Source organism: Scatophagus argus, chromosome 3, assembly GCF_020382885.2.
Source record: "Scatophagus argus isolate fScaArg1 chromosome 3, fScaArg1.pri, whole genome shotgun sequence".
Lineage (NCBI taxonomy): Eukaryota > Metazoa > Chordata > Actinopteri > Scatophagidae > Scatophagus > Scatophagus argus.
Window position 1 is genome coordinate 1,181,163 of NC_058495.1, and position 19,144 is coordinate 1,200,306.

At 39.7% G+C, this 19,144-nt stretch overlaps 1 protein-coding gene across 2 annotated transcripts in view; it reads left to right on the forward strand.

Annotated features, from left to right (window-relative positions):
• The window catches only part of LOC124054264 (receptor-type tyrosine-protein phosphatase gamma-like), a 404,131-nt gene that overhangs the window by 325,823 nt on the left and 59,164 nt on the right, over positions 1-19,144 (forward strand). For both annotated transcript variants that reach the window (XM_046380034.1, XM_046380044.1), the window contains 2 exons: positions 8,497-8,689; positions 17,761-17,945. In XM_046380034.1, coding sequence (XP_046235990.1) covers positions 8,497-8,689; positions 17,761-17,945 — 378 coding nt within the window. The remainder of the gene's footprint in view (positions 1-8,496; positions 8,690-17,760; positions 17,946-19,144) is intronic.

A 19,144-nucleotide genomic window follows, 5' to 3' on the forward strand; every position in this document is an offset into this window, starting at 1 on the left:
GGTCAAGTTAGTAATAATAAATAATGCAGTGTTTGGTTAGACCGCTTTCAAGTTTGCTGGCAAACATCTGTCAAGCTAGCATGTTAGGATTGGGAATTTTTGGCTGCACTTTCTTTGCCATTCCTGTGTTGCTAGATTGTTAGCATGGGTTGTGTAAGTTGTAATGTAATGGCCACAGATATCAAAGAACCTTAGATTTTTACCTACCCTACTGAGGTACAGGTTTCCATTGGAAATAATGTCAGTACAGTGGTATGAAAAAGTTTGGGCACCCCTGATCATTTTCAGGATTTTCCTTTATAAATCATTGGTTGTTCGGATCAGCAATTTCAGTTAAATATATCATATAGCAGACAAACACAGTGATATTTCAGAAGTGAAATGAAGTTTATAGGATTAACAGAAAGTGTGCAATAATTACTTAAACAACATTAGGCAGGTGCATAAATTTGGGCACCACAACAGAAAAATGACATCAATATTTCGTAGATCCTCCTTTTGCAGAAATAACAGCCTCTAAACGCTTCCTATAGCTTCCAATGAGGGTCTGGAGTCTGGTTGAAGGTATTTTTGACCATTCTTCTTTACAAAAAATCTCCAGTTCAGTCAGGTTTGATGGTTTCCGAGCATGGACAGCCCGCTTTAAATCACACCACAGATTTTCAATAATGTTCAGGTCTGGGGACTGAGATGGCCATTCCAGAACGTTGTAGTTGTTCCTCTGCATGAATGCCTTTGTAGAGTTTGAGCAGTGTTTGGGGTCGTTGTCTTGTTGAAGTATCCAGCCCCGGCGCAACTTCAACTTTGTCACTGATTCTTGAACATTGTTGGCAAGAATCTGCTGATACTGACTGGAATCCATGCGACCTTCAACTTTTACAAGATTGCCAGTACCTGCACTGGCCACACAGCCCCACAGCATGATGGAACCACCACCAAATTTTACTGTGGGTAGCAAGTGTTTGTCTTGGAATGCTGTGTTCTTCTTCCGCCATGCATACCGCCCCTTGTTATGTCCAAATAACTCAATTTTACATTCATCAGTCCACAGCACCTTATTCCAAAAGGAAGCTGGCTTGTCCAAATGTGCTTTAGCATACCTCAAGCGACTCTGTTTGTGGCATGTGCGTAGAAAAGGCTTCCGCCGCATTACTCTCCCATACAGCATCTCCTTGTGCAAAGTGCGCTGAATAGTTGAACGATGCACAGTGACACCATCTGCAGCAAGATCATGTTGTAGGTCTTTGGAGCTGGTCTGTGGGTTGAGTTTGACCGTTCTCACCATTCCTCGCCTCTGCTTATCAGAGATTTTTCTTGGCCTGCCACTCCGGGCCTTAACTAGGACTGTGCCTGTGGTCTTCCATTTCCTCACTATGTTCCTCACAGTGGAAACTGACAGCTTAAATCTCTGAGCCAGCTTTTTGTATCCTTCCCCTAAACCATGATGTTGGACAATCTTTGTTTTCAGGTCATTTGAGAGTTGTTTTGAGGCTCCCATGTTGCCACTCCTCAGAGAAGATGCAAAAGGGAGAACAACTTGCTACTGGCCACCTGAAATACCCTTTCTCATGATCGGATTCACCTGTGTATGTAGGTCAAGGGTCAATGAGCTTACCAAACAAACTTTGTGTTCCAATAATTAGTGCTAAAGGTACTCAAATCAATAAAACAACAAGGGTGCCCAAATTTATGCACCTGCCTAATGTTGTTTAAGTAATTGTTGCACACTTTCTGTTAATCCTATAAACTTCATTTCACTTCTGAAATATCACTGTGTTTGTCTGCTATATGATATATTTAACTGAAATTGCTGATCCGAACAACCAATGATTTATAAAGGAAAATCCTGAAAATGATCAGGGGTGCCCAAACTTTTTCATACCACTGTATATTTGTGTTACTAAAACTGGACCCAACTATTTTTATTTAGTGTAACTTCATCTTTCTAATTGTCCTCACTATCAACATTCTCCACATGCATGTAAAATTTGTTAGTGAAAACACAAGCGACCCAAGCTGACAAACCACAGTTCAGTATTTCTATTGCTGCTGTGGTATTGTCGTAAGTCATATAAGTTTTGTAGTTATTTTTGAGAAGAAATACAACTTTACAAAATGACAGACATTTTTGTTTAAACCTTGAGGCAACAACCTGTTTTTGGGCAGTACACCTGTTGCCTGAGAGTAGGCACTGCCTTAAGTGCTAAATTCAGGGAACAGAATTCTCCTGTGAACCGTGATCACCACAGATGGCATGAAAGCTATGCTGTCCACCTTCTTTCAGAGTATTCATTTTCTCTCTGCAGATCATAGCCATGATGAATGAGTTGATTATCCCATTTGATAGATGAATTCATCAAAGTTTGGCTCATTTCTTTAGTGCATTTCACTTACATATTGTGAAAAAAGCAAAGGATAACAAAACAAGAAGTCACACATGGGAAATGATGCAAAGACCAATGAAACGGGGAAATGATTCAACAAACAGTCAGCAAGGCAGTGAGCAACTGGGGTATGGTTTATCCTTCCTGTTCACAAGCTGTTGAATGCTGACCATTGGCTAGCCTTTTTTGATTTGTTTGAAAGCCTGTTTTGAAGTCGTTTTTTCCCCCTCTTTTTTCCCTGCCATTTACTAGAAAAGGAGAGTTGGAAGAAGAATTAACGCTCTTTTTTTCATTTCTCTCCTCTCTTTCTAGTGCTAGTCTTTTCTTTTGGATGATACTTGAAGTAGGTCAGCAGGAGCGATAGCCATTGCTTTGGGCCTGCTTTTAGAGTGGATCGATGTTCAGGCTCTTACACAACTCACCTAAAATGCCTTCCTTTTGAGCAGACGTGGACAGATTTGTGTGCCTGACATGTGTATATGTGAGCGAGGAAGAAAAAAATGCTGGGCTCACTTCACATTCACCTTGAATATGAGCTGTTAATGAGGAAGTGCTGTTGAGATGTGCAGACATTTTCAGAAAGCAATTTGGTCTGCAATGTTTAAATTAAATCTGGACAAAATATGATAGAAAAAAGAAGAAGATAACATTTTAATGATTATGTTTCAATGTGAAATAAATGTAATGACACACTGATCTATTGAAAGCAGCCATATTGCTGGCATAAGGTGAGCAAGGTCATCTGCCTCTTGTCCATATAATATACGCTATTTAAAGTGAACTTCACCATGAGACCCATCAGTGCAGTTTAAGCTTTTCACATTCAGTTCCTCCGTCTATGTTTATACTCACTCTGTTTTCATGTTTACACGTACACATTTACACACACTGCCAAGAATCATTATCATACAACCTGTGCCTATTTATGAGCACAGACACAACAAACTGACTGAAGCAGATGTGGAGGAACATTATAAATGCAAGGCTTGTCAGTATAATAGCGTATACAGATAATAGCATGTTTAAAAGTTTAATTCAGCACTAATTATTTTGTTCATAAGGCACAATGAACTGACTATCAGTCACTTAGACCAAGATAAGCATCCTGTACCAGATAGCTCAGAATGAATGCATACCTTTGTACACAAGTATACAACTCTAACTTTTCACTAAATTTAACCTCAGTTTTAGCCTGTTGTTCTTGTTAAAAGTCTTAGCAGTCTGGTAGAAGCTATAAGTCAAACAGCCAACTGCTGAAGTCCTTGTGTGAGACAAGCCAGTGTTTTCTGACATGCCATGTTTTCATTGTTACATTAATGATACATTTAAGTTATAAATTAAAATTATTTTAAATAATGTTACAGTAAATGTTAAATGTTTTCACTCATATAAACAGATGTATTTTGTTACAGACACAATAACAACTGAAATAGGAAAAAAAGGTTTCACCTTAACTATAGAAAAATTAAAAGGACATTTGGCTTTGAGGGTCATCAGTTATTAGTTATTGTGTGCTGAGTTCAGCAATAAATAAAGAGTATGTTAAAGCTGTTATTTTTTGCTTTTGAAAGTAAAAGGAATCTTTAGCCGAAGGCAGTAGTAACAATTTGTGAAGACTTTAAATTTTATGTTCCTGTTTCTCTCATAGATTGTTATTCCCTATAGCAACAAATACAAGCTGCCTATAAGCTGCCTATGCTGTTAAGGAAACCCCTGCTAATTTCTGCAGCAACTAAGCTTTCTGCTCTGACGGTGTAGTGAAATCAACTCATACAAGGCGATGTTGAGACTGGAGTTATAACATGGCCTAGTGAGGCTGCACTGTAGTTTTCATGCCAGTACTGTCTGCATTGAATCCAAAAGTAAAGGAAGGTCTGAAGACTCTCAGTCTCAGACACTACTGCAGTCCACTGTGTGAGGACAAAGACAGACTGAAGACACAGAAAAAAGTAATCATTCACACACACACAAATAATATCTGCAGCGTAAGTCAACAAACAGCTGGGTCCACAAAGTGAATCCATGTAGTGGAGAGCGTGCTCACAAAATATGCTTTTTATCTCTCTCACACACACACATTTAAAGGCACTGATTATTTCACATTTAAGGATAACAGTTTGGGTTAGCAAATGTTTTTGGACATTGCACAGGAGTTACCTGCTGTTGTTATTTGAGAACTAGAGAACTAGAACCTTAAAGCTGCATAAATTATTATGCTAAGTTGTTCACAAGGTGAAAGGTATCACTGGATTACTATCCAAATATATAGTACCTCTGAGTCTTAGAATACATAAAATATGTACATTGTATCCATGTTGTTACCCACAGGCTTCTGAAGACCCATTGTGCTATGGCTGTCGCCTTGGCCAGGCCTGACTCTGTCCAACTCCTGCTTGATCCAAAAACAGGCAAACAGGTGGAGCACAAACTTGATGAATGGTCTCATCGTATCATTATCTACAAACAAGCCTTCATTTTTGTACCATATTCGTATGGAAATTTCTCCAAAAAAACACCAACACAACAAAAATGGCTCAAGAGATAAATTTCAGTGATTCACATTAGTTAAGGTAATGCCTAGCAAACAGCTCACAGCTAGCTGTCACTCATGTTTGGCAGTTTTGGTGTCATTTTTCACCATCAGAAGATGCCACCTGTTGGGAAGCCCGTTTGAACCCAGAAAACATTTTAGCTTTATCTGAAGTCCACAGGTACAGCACCAGGATGTAGGTAGAGTTAATGTGGTATTGCAGATCTTATGATAAATAATAATTCTTGTTACATTTATATGTGCAAGGGATCAGCAGGAAGTGAACCAGCACAGACAGAGAATAACTTTCATGCCCAAAAAACAATAGCTCGAAGAGATCATTAGAACTTTCATGGTATATGCACCTCATAAGCTACTTTTATTGGAGATATTTGGAAACCAACTCAGAACACAGTATCCAGGAAATTAGGCCCAGGAACCAAACCTGATCCGCAATGAACCCCCTTCAACCGAAAGCGGCAGCAAATCCCTGCCTGTTTCCCAAGCTTTACAAAATAATGATGGGAAATGTAGCCTGGGCTAACCCAAAAGTAAATCAACAGTTCACAACAAAGCTCTTCATAAAAAGCAATAAAAACCTAACACAAAAGAGTAAGCTGTAGAGCTGTGCATAGATCTGTGTTTATTCTTTCATTGTGCCATGTTACCTTCATTCTTTGTCCAGCCTAAACCCTGAGGGTTTACTCCAGTTCAGTAAACAGTGGACTCAGACTAGGGCTTTTTCTTATTAATCCTTTGCTTCAGCACTCAGATTTGACTTTCATCATTTCAGAAAGTCATCCCTCAAGCTGGTCACCAGAGCTGGCACGCTGGTGTTTTATGGCTGTTTTACATTTGCTTTGCAGCAGCTTGGGGATTTGGGATTTAGGTTTGCTTGCAAGCACGTTCTGCTCATGAAAAAAACCAAACAAACAAAAAAAAAAACTCATCTACTACTGAGCATGACAAAGATTGTCACTTTATCCATGCATCACACTTTCTTCCAGAACACGATAAGAGCTATTGATGTGCAAGGTCTTCAGAAACAGTGTTTGAATCAAAGTAGAAAGATTCCATTAGAAGTGCCTAATGGCTGAAATGTCATTTCAGTCCAAAATGCTATGACTATTGCCTAAGATTAGCTTAGGATAGCTACGATTAGCTTAGCTTAACGTCTCCTATCACCCTCCCATATGGTGGCTGCTAAAAACTCCTTAAGAGTCAGAGTTTAGTTTGTCTTTTCTAAGGCACTGTATGAGCATAGCAGGCTCCATGGAAAAGGACCCACTAGACAGATTTATTTTGCTGTGATTTACTTTATTTATTTTAAATTTGAGATCACACAAAGAATTAGAATTTACTGTTCTCAGAAACAAACGCTCACTGAAACATTTACCTTGCCCTCCCTCAGCGCTCACTTACATGCAAGCTGTTTATCTGCGTGCATTGCTTCCAAACACACTGTACAGGGAATCCATCTGCCAACACAGATAGAAAGATGACACTTCAGTCACACAGTGCAAATCCTCGTCTGGTCGCACGTCTTGCCACCCAGCATGCGTTTGACAAATGGCAACATGCAGGAAGAGACAAACTTCAACATGAACACTAAGCAGTACAAAATGTTCACAGCTTGATAGCATGGCAGCTAAATTCAGATGTAAAGGGAAAAAGGAAGAAAGGAAAAAAAAAATAAAACTTTGTGTGTGTACTTTTAACCAATCAGAGCAACCGCAGTGTAATAATGTTATTTCAGATTTCTTCTTTAATAATGGAACAGTTTGATGCAAGTAGTGACATCAGTATCTTTTCAGCCTTAAGTTTGCATCTTCTAGCCACATACATCTTTTCAGAGGCATTTCTGTGTATACAAAAGCCAATCAAGTATTCAGCCAAATCCATCAAGGTGTTACAGCGTTCTTTCCTCAGAGGACCAAATACGAGCCACCTTTGGCCTAGACATTGTTGCCAGCTTTGGCAAGGTTTTGGGGACTGCGGAGTTGGGCCAATTGTGTCTTAGAATCAGCCCCTTTTAGTAGCCCTTTAAGTAGCTTTGGGCCGCAGTTGACCTCCATAATCATATCAGCCTACTTGGAATATTTTGATTTACCATTCATCATGTGTCAGGCATGAATTTGGCAAGTAAATTTACTGGTCCAGACTTTTTTGGCTAGACTCACATGGGCTCTTTCAGATGGCATTTATGCAGATAACATGACAACATTACTTGTAACTCATTATTTCAATGTGTTCATCAAAACTGTAATTATCTCAAGGACTTGGCCAACATACATTTGAAGTGCCATTTGGAATGTGTCTGTGGTTGCTTTATTCTGGACACACAAAACACAGACTGAAAGACAGAGTGGCAGCACATGAATATGCAATTAGAACACAGCCGTCCCCTGTGACATCACTTCAGAGATGCAAACCACAAGGACTCACACTCACTGAAAGTTCATGTTTTTGAAGTAATCCCCCAAACAGGTCTGGGTATGGGACATGGGTGGCAGATGGGTAGTTACAAGTCTATTATAAGTTTCTCTGTTTTGTTTTTGTATACTCTCCCTTTCTGAGCTTACTTACAGTATATCAAATTGTGGATTTGACAGATGTACTTGACATTTCAAAGAAATAGCGCAACATTTTCGGAAATGCATTTATTCACTTTCTTGCAGCAAATTGAATGAGAAGATAGATAGGTAGCTAAGATTAGCTTGACTTAGCTTAGCTTTGAACAATGCTATGCTTCCAACTTTGTGGCAACAGTTTGTTGAAGGCCCTTTTCTATTCCAGCATGACTGTGCCCCAGTGCACAAAGCAAAACTCCATAAAGACACGGTTGGAGGAGATGAACTGGAATGGAGATTGTGTGGCCTTTTCATCTAACACCAGTGCCTGACCTCACAAATGCCCTGCTGCATGGATGGGCAGAAATTCCCACAGAAACACTCCAAAATCTTGTGGAAAACCTTCCCAGAAGAGCGAAAGCTGTGGTTAAAGTTGTCTATATACTTCAGAATGGAATGTCATTAAAGTCCTTGTTGGTATAATGGTCAGATGTCTAAGTACCTTTGTCCATATAGTGAGAATGATATCAAATTTTTAAAAAATCACTAAACCACATTATGAACATTTTGAAACCTAATTATTGTTTTCTTTACAGCTTGGACTAATTTTAATTATTTCTATATCATTTAAAAAGTCCCGGTGATATTTTTCACTGTATTAGTAAGAATTCATGTTTTCCACTGATGTATGGGTACATACATTAGTGAAGGTATGTTCGGCATGTTGATATTTTTCATTTTTTCAAGTATTCTCCTTTGAATTTTATGTTTTTATGTAAAGCCTTAATTTTGCTGCAGTGATGACCCATTTCCTCTTGGGGATCATTAAAATTTCATCTTATTTCTGTAGTACATTATTGTGTATTTTTTTGACCTAAAGTGGCTTTTACTGCTGTTGCTAAATGCAACAATCATGAACTGAAAATCACCACAGGATATGAGTTGTGTCTGGCACTAACTCTCCAGTCTTTACTGTTCTCTTCTGTTCTCTGCCATGTTCACTCCCCACCAGTTGGAGGCTTTCTACTCAATCTTCACCACAGAGCAACAAGACCATGTTAAGTCAGTGGAGTATCTGCGCAGCAACTTCAGGCCCATTCAGAGCTTGGACAACCGCCACGTCTTCAAGTCAGCAATCAAAGACGCATGGCTGCCCGACCTAACTGACAGCAGCAGCGGGCCGTATGGCACAGAGGCTTCCAAAGGTAGGAACACTGAGGCTCTAAGTTTCAGGTGTACAGTCACTTTTTCTCTATTACAATAAATGTCCTAATTGATAAGGAAGGCAGTGATAATACTACTATTTTAGCCCATAATTTTAACGTTTTAACTCTTCAGACTACACACTGATGAGACAAGCCACCAATGAATAAACAAACCTTTTTCTGTCTTGAAAATCAAAAATATTGCTGCTTCCTTATTTGGTCCATATCAACAAATCATTAGATTATTTTCTGATAATAATTAACACCATTATTATGTTTATCATTTAACAAGTACTGAATTGAAGGAAATATAAATTTAACAGTATTCAACAATGTGAATTTATTTGATATTTTGTCATGTTTAGGAACATACACATCAATATAGCATACGTTGTACTCCTGCTAAACTGCTCACTTTATTCCTATTCTATCTGAGCATGAAAATATGTTAAACTTAATACGCTATGACAGTTTTTTTGTGCTTAGTGCCATCTCTAATCTATATGGCACTGTTAAAGTTTTCCTTCTTTTCACCCTAAACTGATCCAATATTCTCACATTATTCCTGGATGCTGACATTTCCTAATGTTAACAAATGAGGGATTTTCAGTATTGCTCACATGCCCATAGGAAACTCTATGTGTTTGTGTGTGTGTGTGTGTGTGTGTGTATGTGTGTGTGTGTGGACACGTATTCTTGTAGTTGTGGGGACAAAAATCTGTTTACACAGTCACATTGTGAGGACCTGCCTTACTCCAGCCTTATGGGGGGCAAAATACAGTCCTCACAATGTAAATCATTAGATATTAGGGTGAAGACTTGCCTTCAGGTTAGACTGAGGTTAGGGTTAGATTAAGGTAAGGGTTAGGATTAGGATTAGTAACGCCTATTGCTATGGGAAGATGGTGGTTAACCCTCCAGGAAATGGATGTAAGTCTATGTAATGTCCCCAGAAGTGATGGAAACATGACTCTGTGTGTGTTTGTGTGTGTGTGTGTCATCTGGGCTAGCTCTCTGTCATTTCACTAGTGAGCTGGGTAACTCCCCAAGCATAAGGCAGTGGGAGGAACACCAGCCGTCCTCCTATTCCTGCCTCATTACCACTCAAACAACATCACACATTGTGCAGTGTGTGTGTGTGTCTGTGTCTGTGTGTGTGTGTGTGTGTGTGTGCATGACATTATGCATGTTTCTCTGCATTTTTAAGTGTTCGTGTGTTGTCTAGCATCTGTGCTGTGTCAATTGTCTCAGCAGGATTTGTCCCTTCCCCTCCTTCATACACACTTCCATATGGTCAACAAGAGAGGTGCGCTGGATATATGCACACATACACAAACTCACACATTGCGTATGTCTATGTAATGTCCTGGCACATGGCTGCATGCTCGTGCAGTATGTCCTTGAACGCTGCAGTGGGACATGTTTGCTGTAAGCAGATCTATAAGGCTGGCAGAGGAAATGCAGAAAAGGAGGGGGAGGAAGGGGGGGAAAGGACAGCTTGGCATAGGGAGGATTAGTGGAGAAAAACAACAGGCAGACAGACAGCAGACAGAGAGACATACAGTCCACATACCTCCTACACACTCTCTGCAACATGCTACTATAGCTACAGCTGCGTGGGCTAAGGAAGGAAGCCTATGCATGTATGAGAGTGTTCACCTGGCCTATAATCCCTCTCCACTGATAATACACAATCACACAACACAGCAGTGGTACTTTAGAGAGAAAACCTGTACAGAACTTATACAGCAGCAGTTAAATTACGTAAGTCATTTTCTTTCCAGGCCACCCTCCCTGTGCTAATTTATTCCATTTTACTGTGGCTCAGCCTCAACACCCTCCTGCTGGTAGTGACTGTTTTTCATCAGCCATGATGCTTCATTTACTTTTGGATCTCTGAATGACTGGTCACATTTGTTGAGGCTGAATGACAGATGCATGTAGCCCTATATAGAAACAAAAAGGAATACATTAGCAGAGTGGGCTACAGCTCCCATCAGTTTTTTTTATCAACTTGGCAATGCGAAGTAGGCTACATCTCATAACTGTTCATTTTCATGTTATCTGCCGTTGCTTTATTTCATCCATTTCCTATACTGCTTTAACTGTGTAGGGTCGACGGGACCCTGGATGGAACCTATCTCAGCTGACAATGTGTAAAGGTTACATCCTGGTCAGCAGTCAAATGCAGGGCTAACACACAAAGACGGAGAGCCCAGAACCAGACTTGAGTCTGGAACCCTCTTGCTATGAGGTGACAGGCCTAACCTCCATACTACCGTCCACCGTTGCGTTATTCTAATTTCAGGTTTTGAAATGTAAATCAGTCTTTAAAACTTGTAAAATAAATAAATAAAATCAGTGAGGCATTTACAGACACTGAACAATGCAATTTGCTCGGGAAACCCATAGTGGCTGAAATAGGTACCACAGTACCACTTCAGATGAGTAATCCAGATCAGCAAAGAGCCAAAATTAGCATAATCACAGTGTTGAATTGATCATGCTAATATTTAAAATATTATTTCAAAATATGTATATTTATATTTATATAAATATTTCAAATGCTGGTGTGTGGTTGCCTATCATAGCAATTTAAATTTATACTGGGGAACAGTACTCCCCAGTATTTATATTTTATATTTACTGCCTCAGTTCTACGTTTGACTTGGCAATTATATATCGAGTATATATTAGTGAAAAATAATACATTATATATGTAATATACATGCACAAGTATCTCATAATCTGTCCATTAATGGGTGTCTAAAAGAGGCTTGTTGTTGCTGATTGTTGTTTGTCAAATTATACCACAAGTTGGCCTGTTTGCCTTTCTCGCATATTTTAAGTACTGATGCTGAAGTAACAGGTTAAGCTCAGCTAAGTGAAATACATACACTGCACAGCCTCATAAATAAGTCATGTTGTACGACGACTAATGGACCCAAAAAATAAATAGAGAAGGAGTGCAAGTTATGTTTATTGATTTCAGACATGTCAAGTACTACTAACAATGAAGTTTAACTTCATAATATCTTTGCACTTACAATTTATGTCACATTAATTTTATGCCGTTCATGACTGATATACTGCATCACTAAGCATTACGCCTGAGACACACTGCCTACCTGAGCAGTGCATGACCCCTGCCGAGTCTCTTTATTTCATTTCAGCACCCGTGTAGTCACACAGCCTCGGCGACAATAAAGTGTGAAAACTATCTGTTGATAGTTATTTCGACATCATACCAGCAGCATACACCTTTAACAACAATTTCAGTGTCTGTATCTGTAGAATATATAACAGATATGAAAAAAGAATGTGTTGGGGCTATTGATGGCTGTTATTGTATACACACTGTGTAAAAAGCCAGGGCTAGCAGTTGAGGTGAGGTAGGCAGCATAGGCTGGGCCTCATGTACTCTTCTGAGCATGGTCATTAATTCTCATGGATGCCCTTTAAAACCTGTACTTTACACATTAATTCATCTTCAGTATGGTTATAGAAAATGATGGATCACTTTTTTTCTCCTTCTACTTCCACTAAAAGACTGAAGTCAAAAGGGCAAAATGTTTCATCTTCAGTTGTGTTTGGTCTACAAAGGAGATCAGTATCTCCTCTGCATGCCCACATGTAATTATCAACACTATAGTGTCTCATGTGTCTCATAGTTTCTTACATTCCTGTGTTAGCATTTTTCATGTAACATTACATCCATTTAGCTGCTTTGACAGACACACCCTTTTATCCAGAGACAGACACAGAATAAGTGCTTTTGAAAATAAAATCTTTGTTCGATCACAACAGTATAAAGCTTCCATATTTTATTCTTTAGGTGTTCAAAAACAAATTCTGTTTCAATACAAAATTTCAGAGATAAACGAGTGAAATTTTTTTGATGCAATTTAGGTTTTGAGTGCTTGATCTCAGTTCATTTGCACGGGTTAAAATTTCCCGTTACTGAAACAAGAAGTGATATGAGCTTGTAAGGTGAATGTACTTATTCTTCACCTCTTTGCACACTTTGTCTGTTTTGTTTTAGGTCAAGGTTAAGATGTCCAAGAGCTAGATGATGTCCCTTAATGATATTTAAAGGTGCACCAATAACAGTTTCACAAAAGGATACAAGTACTCCCTCAAGTAGTTTGAGCAATGCAAGTGCTACTCAATTTACGGTTCTTCATGCCATCGAGTGGCTGCCTGTTATAACACAATGGCACATCCATCCATCCGTTTTCTATACCGCTTATCCGTCAGGGTCACGGGGGAGCTGGAGCCTATCCCAGCTGACTACAGGCGAGAGGCGGGGTACACCCTGGACTGGTCGGCAGTGCATCGTAGTGCCAACACACAAAGACAGACAACCACACACTCTCACACTCACACCTAGGGGCAATTTAGAGTAGCCAATTAACCTAATGTGCATGTTTTTGGTATTGTGGGAGGAAGCCGGAGAACCCGGAGAAAACCCACGCAGGCACAGGGAGAACATGCAAACTCCACATAGAAGGGCCCAGACCGGGATTCAAACCTGGCTGCCCACAATGGCACATAGTGTTGTAAATGTACAGCACACAGGCAGCTGTGCTGCAAAGTGAAACTTCACATATAGTAACATTTAAAAGTTTTGCTTTCATGTGCTTGATGGCTCAATTGAGGTTGATTTAACTGAATTTCATCAGTAATGAATGTCATGTTTAGTGCTGACTGAGGTTTGCCTGGACAGAGCTCATTGTTTCACAGCTTTGGCTTTAAGTCCAACTGCTTATAGTGACATTTACTTCTTGTTCTTACCTACATGCAGTTTGAAGCAATCTAGACTGTTTTCCTTTTTCTGAGAAAATATGAACCAGCAGCAAGTGATTTGGCTGCTCATGACCTTTTCAGTGTTCACGACTAATAAAGCAGGATTTGGAACCAGCACTTTTACTGGCACAAGCCCTTTTACTGCTACCCAATTCCTCCCAGTGTTGACCCTCAACCAAGACCTGGTCATTGATCACCTGTGGTGGACAAGCTGCAGGGCCAAGATGTCCTCCTCCTCCAAATTGCTTCTTAGAACGTTATGAGATAGACACATGGAAAGAGAGAGAGATGTCCTCAGTGTAATTTACCAGTGTCAGACACCTCCCTAACCAAGTTCTGTTCTGTGTGATTGGGCCACAGTCTTCATCACCCACTGCCATCCAGACCTCTCCCCCACTGTGTGTGTGTGTGTGTGTGTGTGTGTGTGTGTGTGTAGGGGGGGAAGCCCGCTTATCTTTGATGAAAGCCGTAAGAGGGTCTCTTCATCACCCTGACAAACACACAGAGCTACAAACCCTTTCATTTACACAGAGAATATGAGTTGTGTGCATGCAGGGGTGCTTGCAGGAACACACACACACACACACACACACACACACACATACAGCCTACCTCTAACAAGGAGGTGAAAGGACCACAGGCATGATAACAGCAATTCATCCCAGATTAGCACAATAATCCTTTCTGATTACTGATATTATAATCTAAAAAGAAGACGCAGACATTTTGGGAAATGTTTGATACCTCACCCCGATTAAGAGAATCGATTTGTATCTCTGTGCATCACTTTCTTTTCTTGTTTAGGGTGATTTTGTGACATCAGTCCAGGGACTTCAGATGAAAACCAGCCTTTTCGCTAACTCTGACGCATTTAACTATTAACTAATGTGCACTGTCCCCGCTGAATAAACCAATAAAGGAATGAATCTGCTAAAGATAGGTCCAGTATGTTTAGACTAGCGTAGCACCAAAAAGCCTAGCTCCTTTAAAAGTGAGAAAAGTGTAGCTCTTCCCTGCTCACAGGTCGGAATGTCATTTTCACATATGTTTTTTCTTGCTGAGTGAAATATGAGTGTACAAATGAGAGACTGCGGTTTTCAGAGCCTCACTGGATCCATTTGTTAGTTTAAAAACAGATGGTTGTCCTGTATCTGACTATGCATTTACATATTATGTCGTCATTTTTCAAATGAAGTATTGCACTGTTTGCACTTGTGACACGCAACCTTGTCACCATGTACGGTGTGAACAAAGCCGGAGTGTCCAGTAAGCTCAGTTTAGACGGGTTTAAGCAGGTGTGAAACACAATGCCGTGGTAGAAACCTGAAAGCCCAAACATACAGTGCTTAAGCGAAAGCGTCATGAAACAAGCCAGGTGGTTCATGTGCACATTTTCTGATATAAGTTGTTAACTTGTTTTTCTTTCTTTCTTTTCTTTTTTCTTTTTTTTTTTTTTAACTTTAATTCCCAATGTAAATGTATATTCTTTTAGGACTGGAGTTCTACTTGTGACACACAGTGGTGTGGCCTACTGGGCCGAAGTTGATATAATCTGTCAAATATATTTTTCTCTGCAAAGAGGTCACTCACTGCTTGATTCCCAGATGATGTCTGTGTATGTGTGTGTTCTACTTTGTGAATGTGTGTGTTTTTGTAAGTGTGTGACTAATGGCTTTAGTAATGCTAAGCCACATGGGGAGCGACTGCAGGTTATGAATAGAAAAACTCCTCTGCAGCTCTTTATGAGCAAACTAATCAATTTGGTTCCAGCAGGCATGTGAGCCCTATTCTCAATCAGCCCATGTTCATCATAAAATTACCTTACACATTTGCATAATATGATGCAGTGTTTGGAATAATCATTACATGCATTGTGCAATGGCGATGCACTACTTCCTCTTTCCTAACAGTGAGGAGAGTAGCAAATTTCTGTTTAAACCACAAGTATGTGGACATCTAAGCACTGCAGCCATAAGAGATTGTCAAATGTGTCACGTCATCATTAATCTGCTGCTTCAGCAGCATCTACACTTGTTTGAGTGCTTTCCAGCAGATGTTACAACCTGGCTGCAGGGATTTGCTCCCATACAGCCACAGGAGCATTAATGGGGTCAAATACAAATGTAGGGTGATAAGGTCTGACTCAGAGTCAGCAGTCTAGTGCATCCCAAATGTGCTGGATTAAGTTGAGGTCAGGAAGGGTGCAAAACAGTTTCTTTATTGCTTTGTGCAATGAGCACAGAACTATTGTTGTATAATTTAACATTAAGACCTCTCTTCTGTTGAGATGCAAGGTTTGCTCAAACTATGAAAAACCAACACCAAACAAACACAGTGCACAAAAGATATTGCAATAAAGAAGGTGCTGTTCTCTCTGTTTCTGAAATTCTGCTTATACGTTAATGAGAAGTCACAAAGAGTCAACAAGACAAGCCTGTCAAAATATTAGACTAACTGCTAATGCTAATACAGATAAGATCAGTAGTTTAAATTCTCATACATGCAGTGAAAGCTGGTATTCAAATAATGGCCAAGACTTAGCTTTAAATATTACTCCATTAAAATGTCTAGAAACATAGAGACCTTTGTTATTTCTTGTTGAGCTGTGATGCTAACATTATTCCAAATGTTTCCAGCAATGTTCAAAGCCAGAGGCCTCTGTAGTTTACTGGTTACCTCGTCCTTGAACATTTCTGCCAGTCATGTCATATAGCTTTTTATTGGCAGTGGTGGTTGTTTAACAATGAAGACAGCACAGACAGTAACCATACAGGAAAACTCAAGATTCACTGACGGTGGCTTAACAATAGCAAAATAAAAGCAGTATTTTATATAATTAATGAATGAGAGCACAGTGGTGAGCATAACGTCACCCTTGTTGCGCAGATAGAATTAGTCTGTGCCCATACTCACACTGAGTATGTAAAAACAGGAGGTAAACGTGGAGGACGTTTGCATTAGTTATTCATTAACAGCATCAATTAAAATTAACACATGAGAAGAACAGAAATAGGGAATACATACGCAATATACAGGAAAAATGAGAAAAGGCTTCTGCCTCCATCTTCACCTGTTTCACATAAAGGCTTGAGCATTTATATTCATATGAGCGTTTACTGTAATAACTATAGAATATTTCATATCTGAAATCAAATAGTCCATTTATGGAGTGTTCCAGCCGAGCAGGAAATCTCGCTGTCTGAACAGAGACATCTAGTGGCCAGTGCAGGGCTGGTCCTATCAGAATGAACAGTGTGTGTTGTTAATTTGTAATAAAACGTACCGTGTTTTCATATCTCCCACTGCTCCCACTGGCACAAATTTGAAGGCAGAGCAGGTTGGCTGCATTTTGCCTGAAGACGACTATATATGAACTTGTTTTATTGGAGCCTTTTGGCAAAACCTGTGTGTGTGTGTGTGTGTGTGTGTGTGAGTGAGTGCGCATGCACGTGTTTCTGGGTGTGTGTGTGTGTGTCTGTGCGCATATCTGGATCATTCAGAGTATCACAACAATATTAATAACACATCATGAATACAGCTCACGCACACATAACACTCACTGTTGCTGTCTCACTCTGAGTGTATTTGAAAGATAAGCTGAGCCGATGTTTTCTGTCATTAAATTAACCCTCTTTGTCTCTTCCTCCCTTGCAATCCCTTTGCTTCTTTCCTTCCTTCCCGTCACATCATCCTGTCTTCCTTTCTTCTGTATATTTGCTTCCACTATTTCTTAATTTTCTGTCCATCCTCTCATTTGTTCCTTTCTCCCTTTCTTATTCCCCTTTTCTTTATCTGTCTTTTCTCTTCTTCTTCTTTCTTCACATCTTTGGTTACCTTAATTCCTCCCTTCCATTATTTTCTATGTCTGTTGTTTTTTCTTCTTTTTTTCCTCCCCTTCCTCTATCTTTCCTTTAAGTGTTGTTTTTTTCCCCACCCGTCTTCCCCATCTGTTCATCTGACTTATCTTCCCTCTTCCTCTTCTTTCATATTTCTACCTCTCCCTCAATCCTCTCTCCTTTCTTATCTTCCTTGCTCACTTTCATCTTCATCCTTTCATCTTTGCTTTTCTATCTCCCTCCTGGCCGCTTTTTTTCATCTGACCCATCTCACCTTCATTTCCCTCTTTTCTCCTCCCACTCTCAATCTCCTTCTTTTTCCTATTATTTTATTTTGATGTTTGTCCATGCCTACCTTCCTGTCCCTTCCCTCCATTTTCCTCCATCCCTCCTTTCTCTCTGTCATTGTTGCCTCTATCCTCCTCACAGTGTGCAGCAGCGCTCCCATCAACATGAAGGTACAGCATGTGAACGGCAGTGCACTGGTGGTGCGCTGGGCCCATCCTGAGATCACCTACCATCCACCTATCCTCCACTTCCTGGTGTCCTACAGCTGGACAGCCCATGACGACAGCTATGAGGAGACACACCTCACTGACGCCAAACACAAACTGGTAAGACTGGTACAAACTGGATCCTGTAGTTGGACGGTTAGTGTGATACAATGCAGACTGGTATTGCAGAGTTGGTAATGCTAAAATAAACATATGACATAATATCAGAGTAGGTTCCAGTATTAGGATTAAAGCGGGCTGGATGCCTCTTTGCTGCTCACATTGCTGCACTGCAGTAATACAAAGAAATACGTGTGTGATCTTGTTTAGTATTCACGTCATGTCTTATTGTTGCATGACATGAATGATGTGGAAAAAAGTGTAGGCTCGTCTGAAAAGGACATCGTTGACTTACATTGCATTCAGGTGCTGAAAAGGCCTTCACTGTGAGATATATACTACAGTATATGTGAGAGTTCATGCTCAATAGCATTGTGTTGATGAGCTCAAACAATTCACAAACATGAACGCTATGGAAATGATACACTTATTATTATGCTGTTATACTGTGATATTTCTCAACACTATGATAGCTGATTGAAGAACAATGCATTAGGTTCAGATCCTGTCTCAATGAATATATCCATCCATCCATCCATTTTCTATACCGCTTATCTGTCAGGGTGGCAGGTCATTGAAAATATGTTTTAGTCATTTCCACAATTAGCACGATGAAATATGCCAAATTTAAAATTTGAACAAGATTGCTTATCATCATATATGTGCACATACATATATATATATACAATGAGCTGTAAATCCTTATTTGAATGAACTTTTAAACTCACCCATTTCTCCTTCTGATTTTGGTTATATTTTCTGTACTTACTGTGCATGAATTTGTTCTTTAAATGCTGACAATGTGCTGACAATCTGATGAAGATCTCTGTTGGCTTGTATTCCATCTTTATTGCATGTTTCAGCTTGTTGAACTGGCACCATATTCATCCCCACTGCAGATATAGTGTATGCTGAAAACCCACTGCGCCAATCTTAAAGCATGTAAAGCTAAACTTGATTAATGGATACAGCACGCATTCCAACATATTGCGCTTATCTGATATATGTCCATGCATACAGATATTCAACGGTGAACTGCTTTGAAAACAGTCAAAGTCAACTTTATTTGCTGTAATTGTAGATTATGGCATTTGCACAAGCAGAAAATGTGTGTGTGTGTCTGCGTCATGCGTCTGTTTGTGTGGGGGGTATGTGTGTTTGTGTGTTATTTCAGAAATATAGAGGATTTTACATCATCA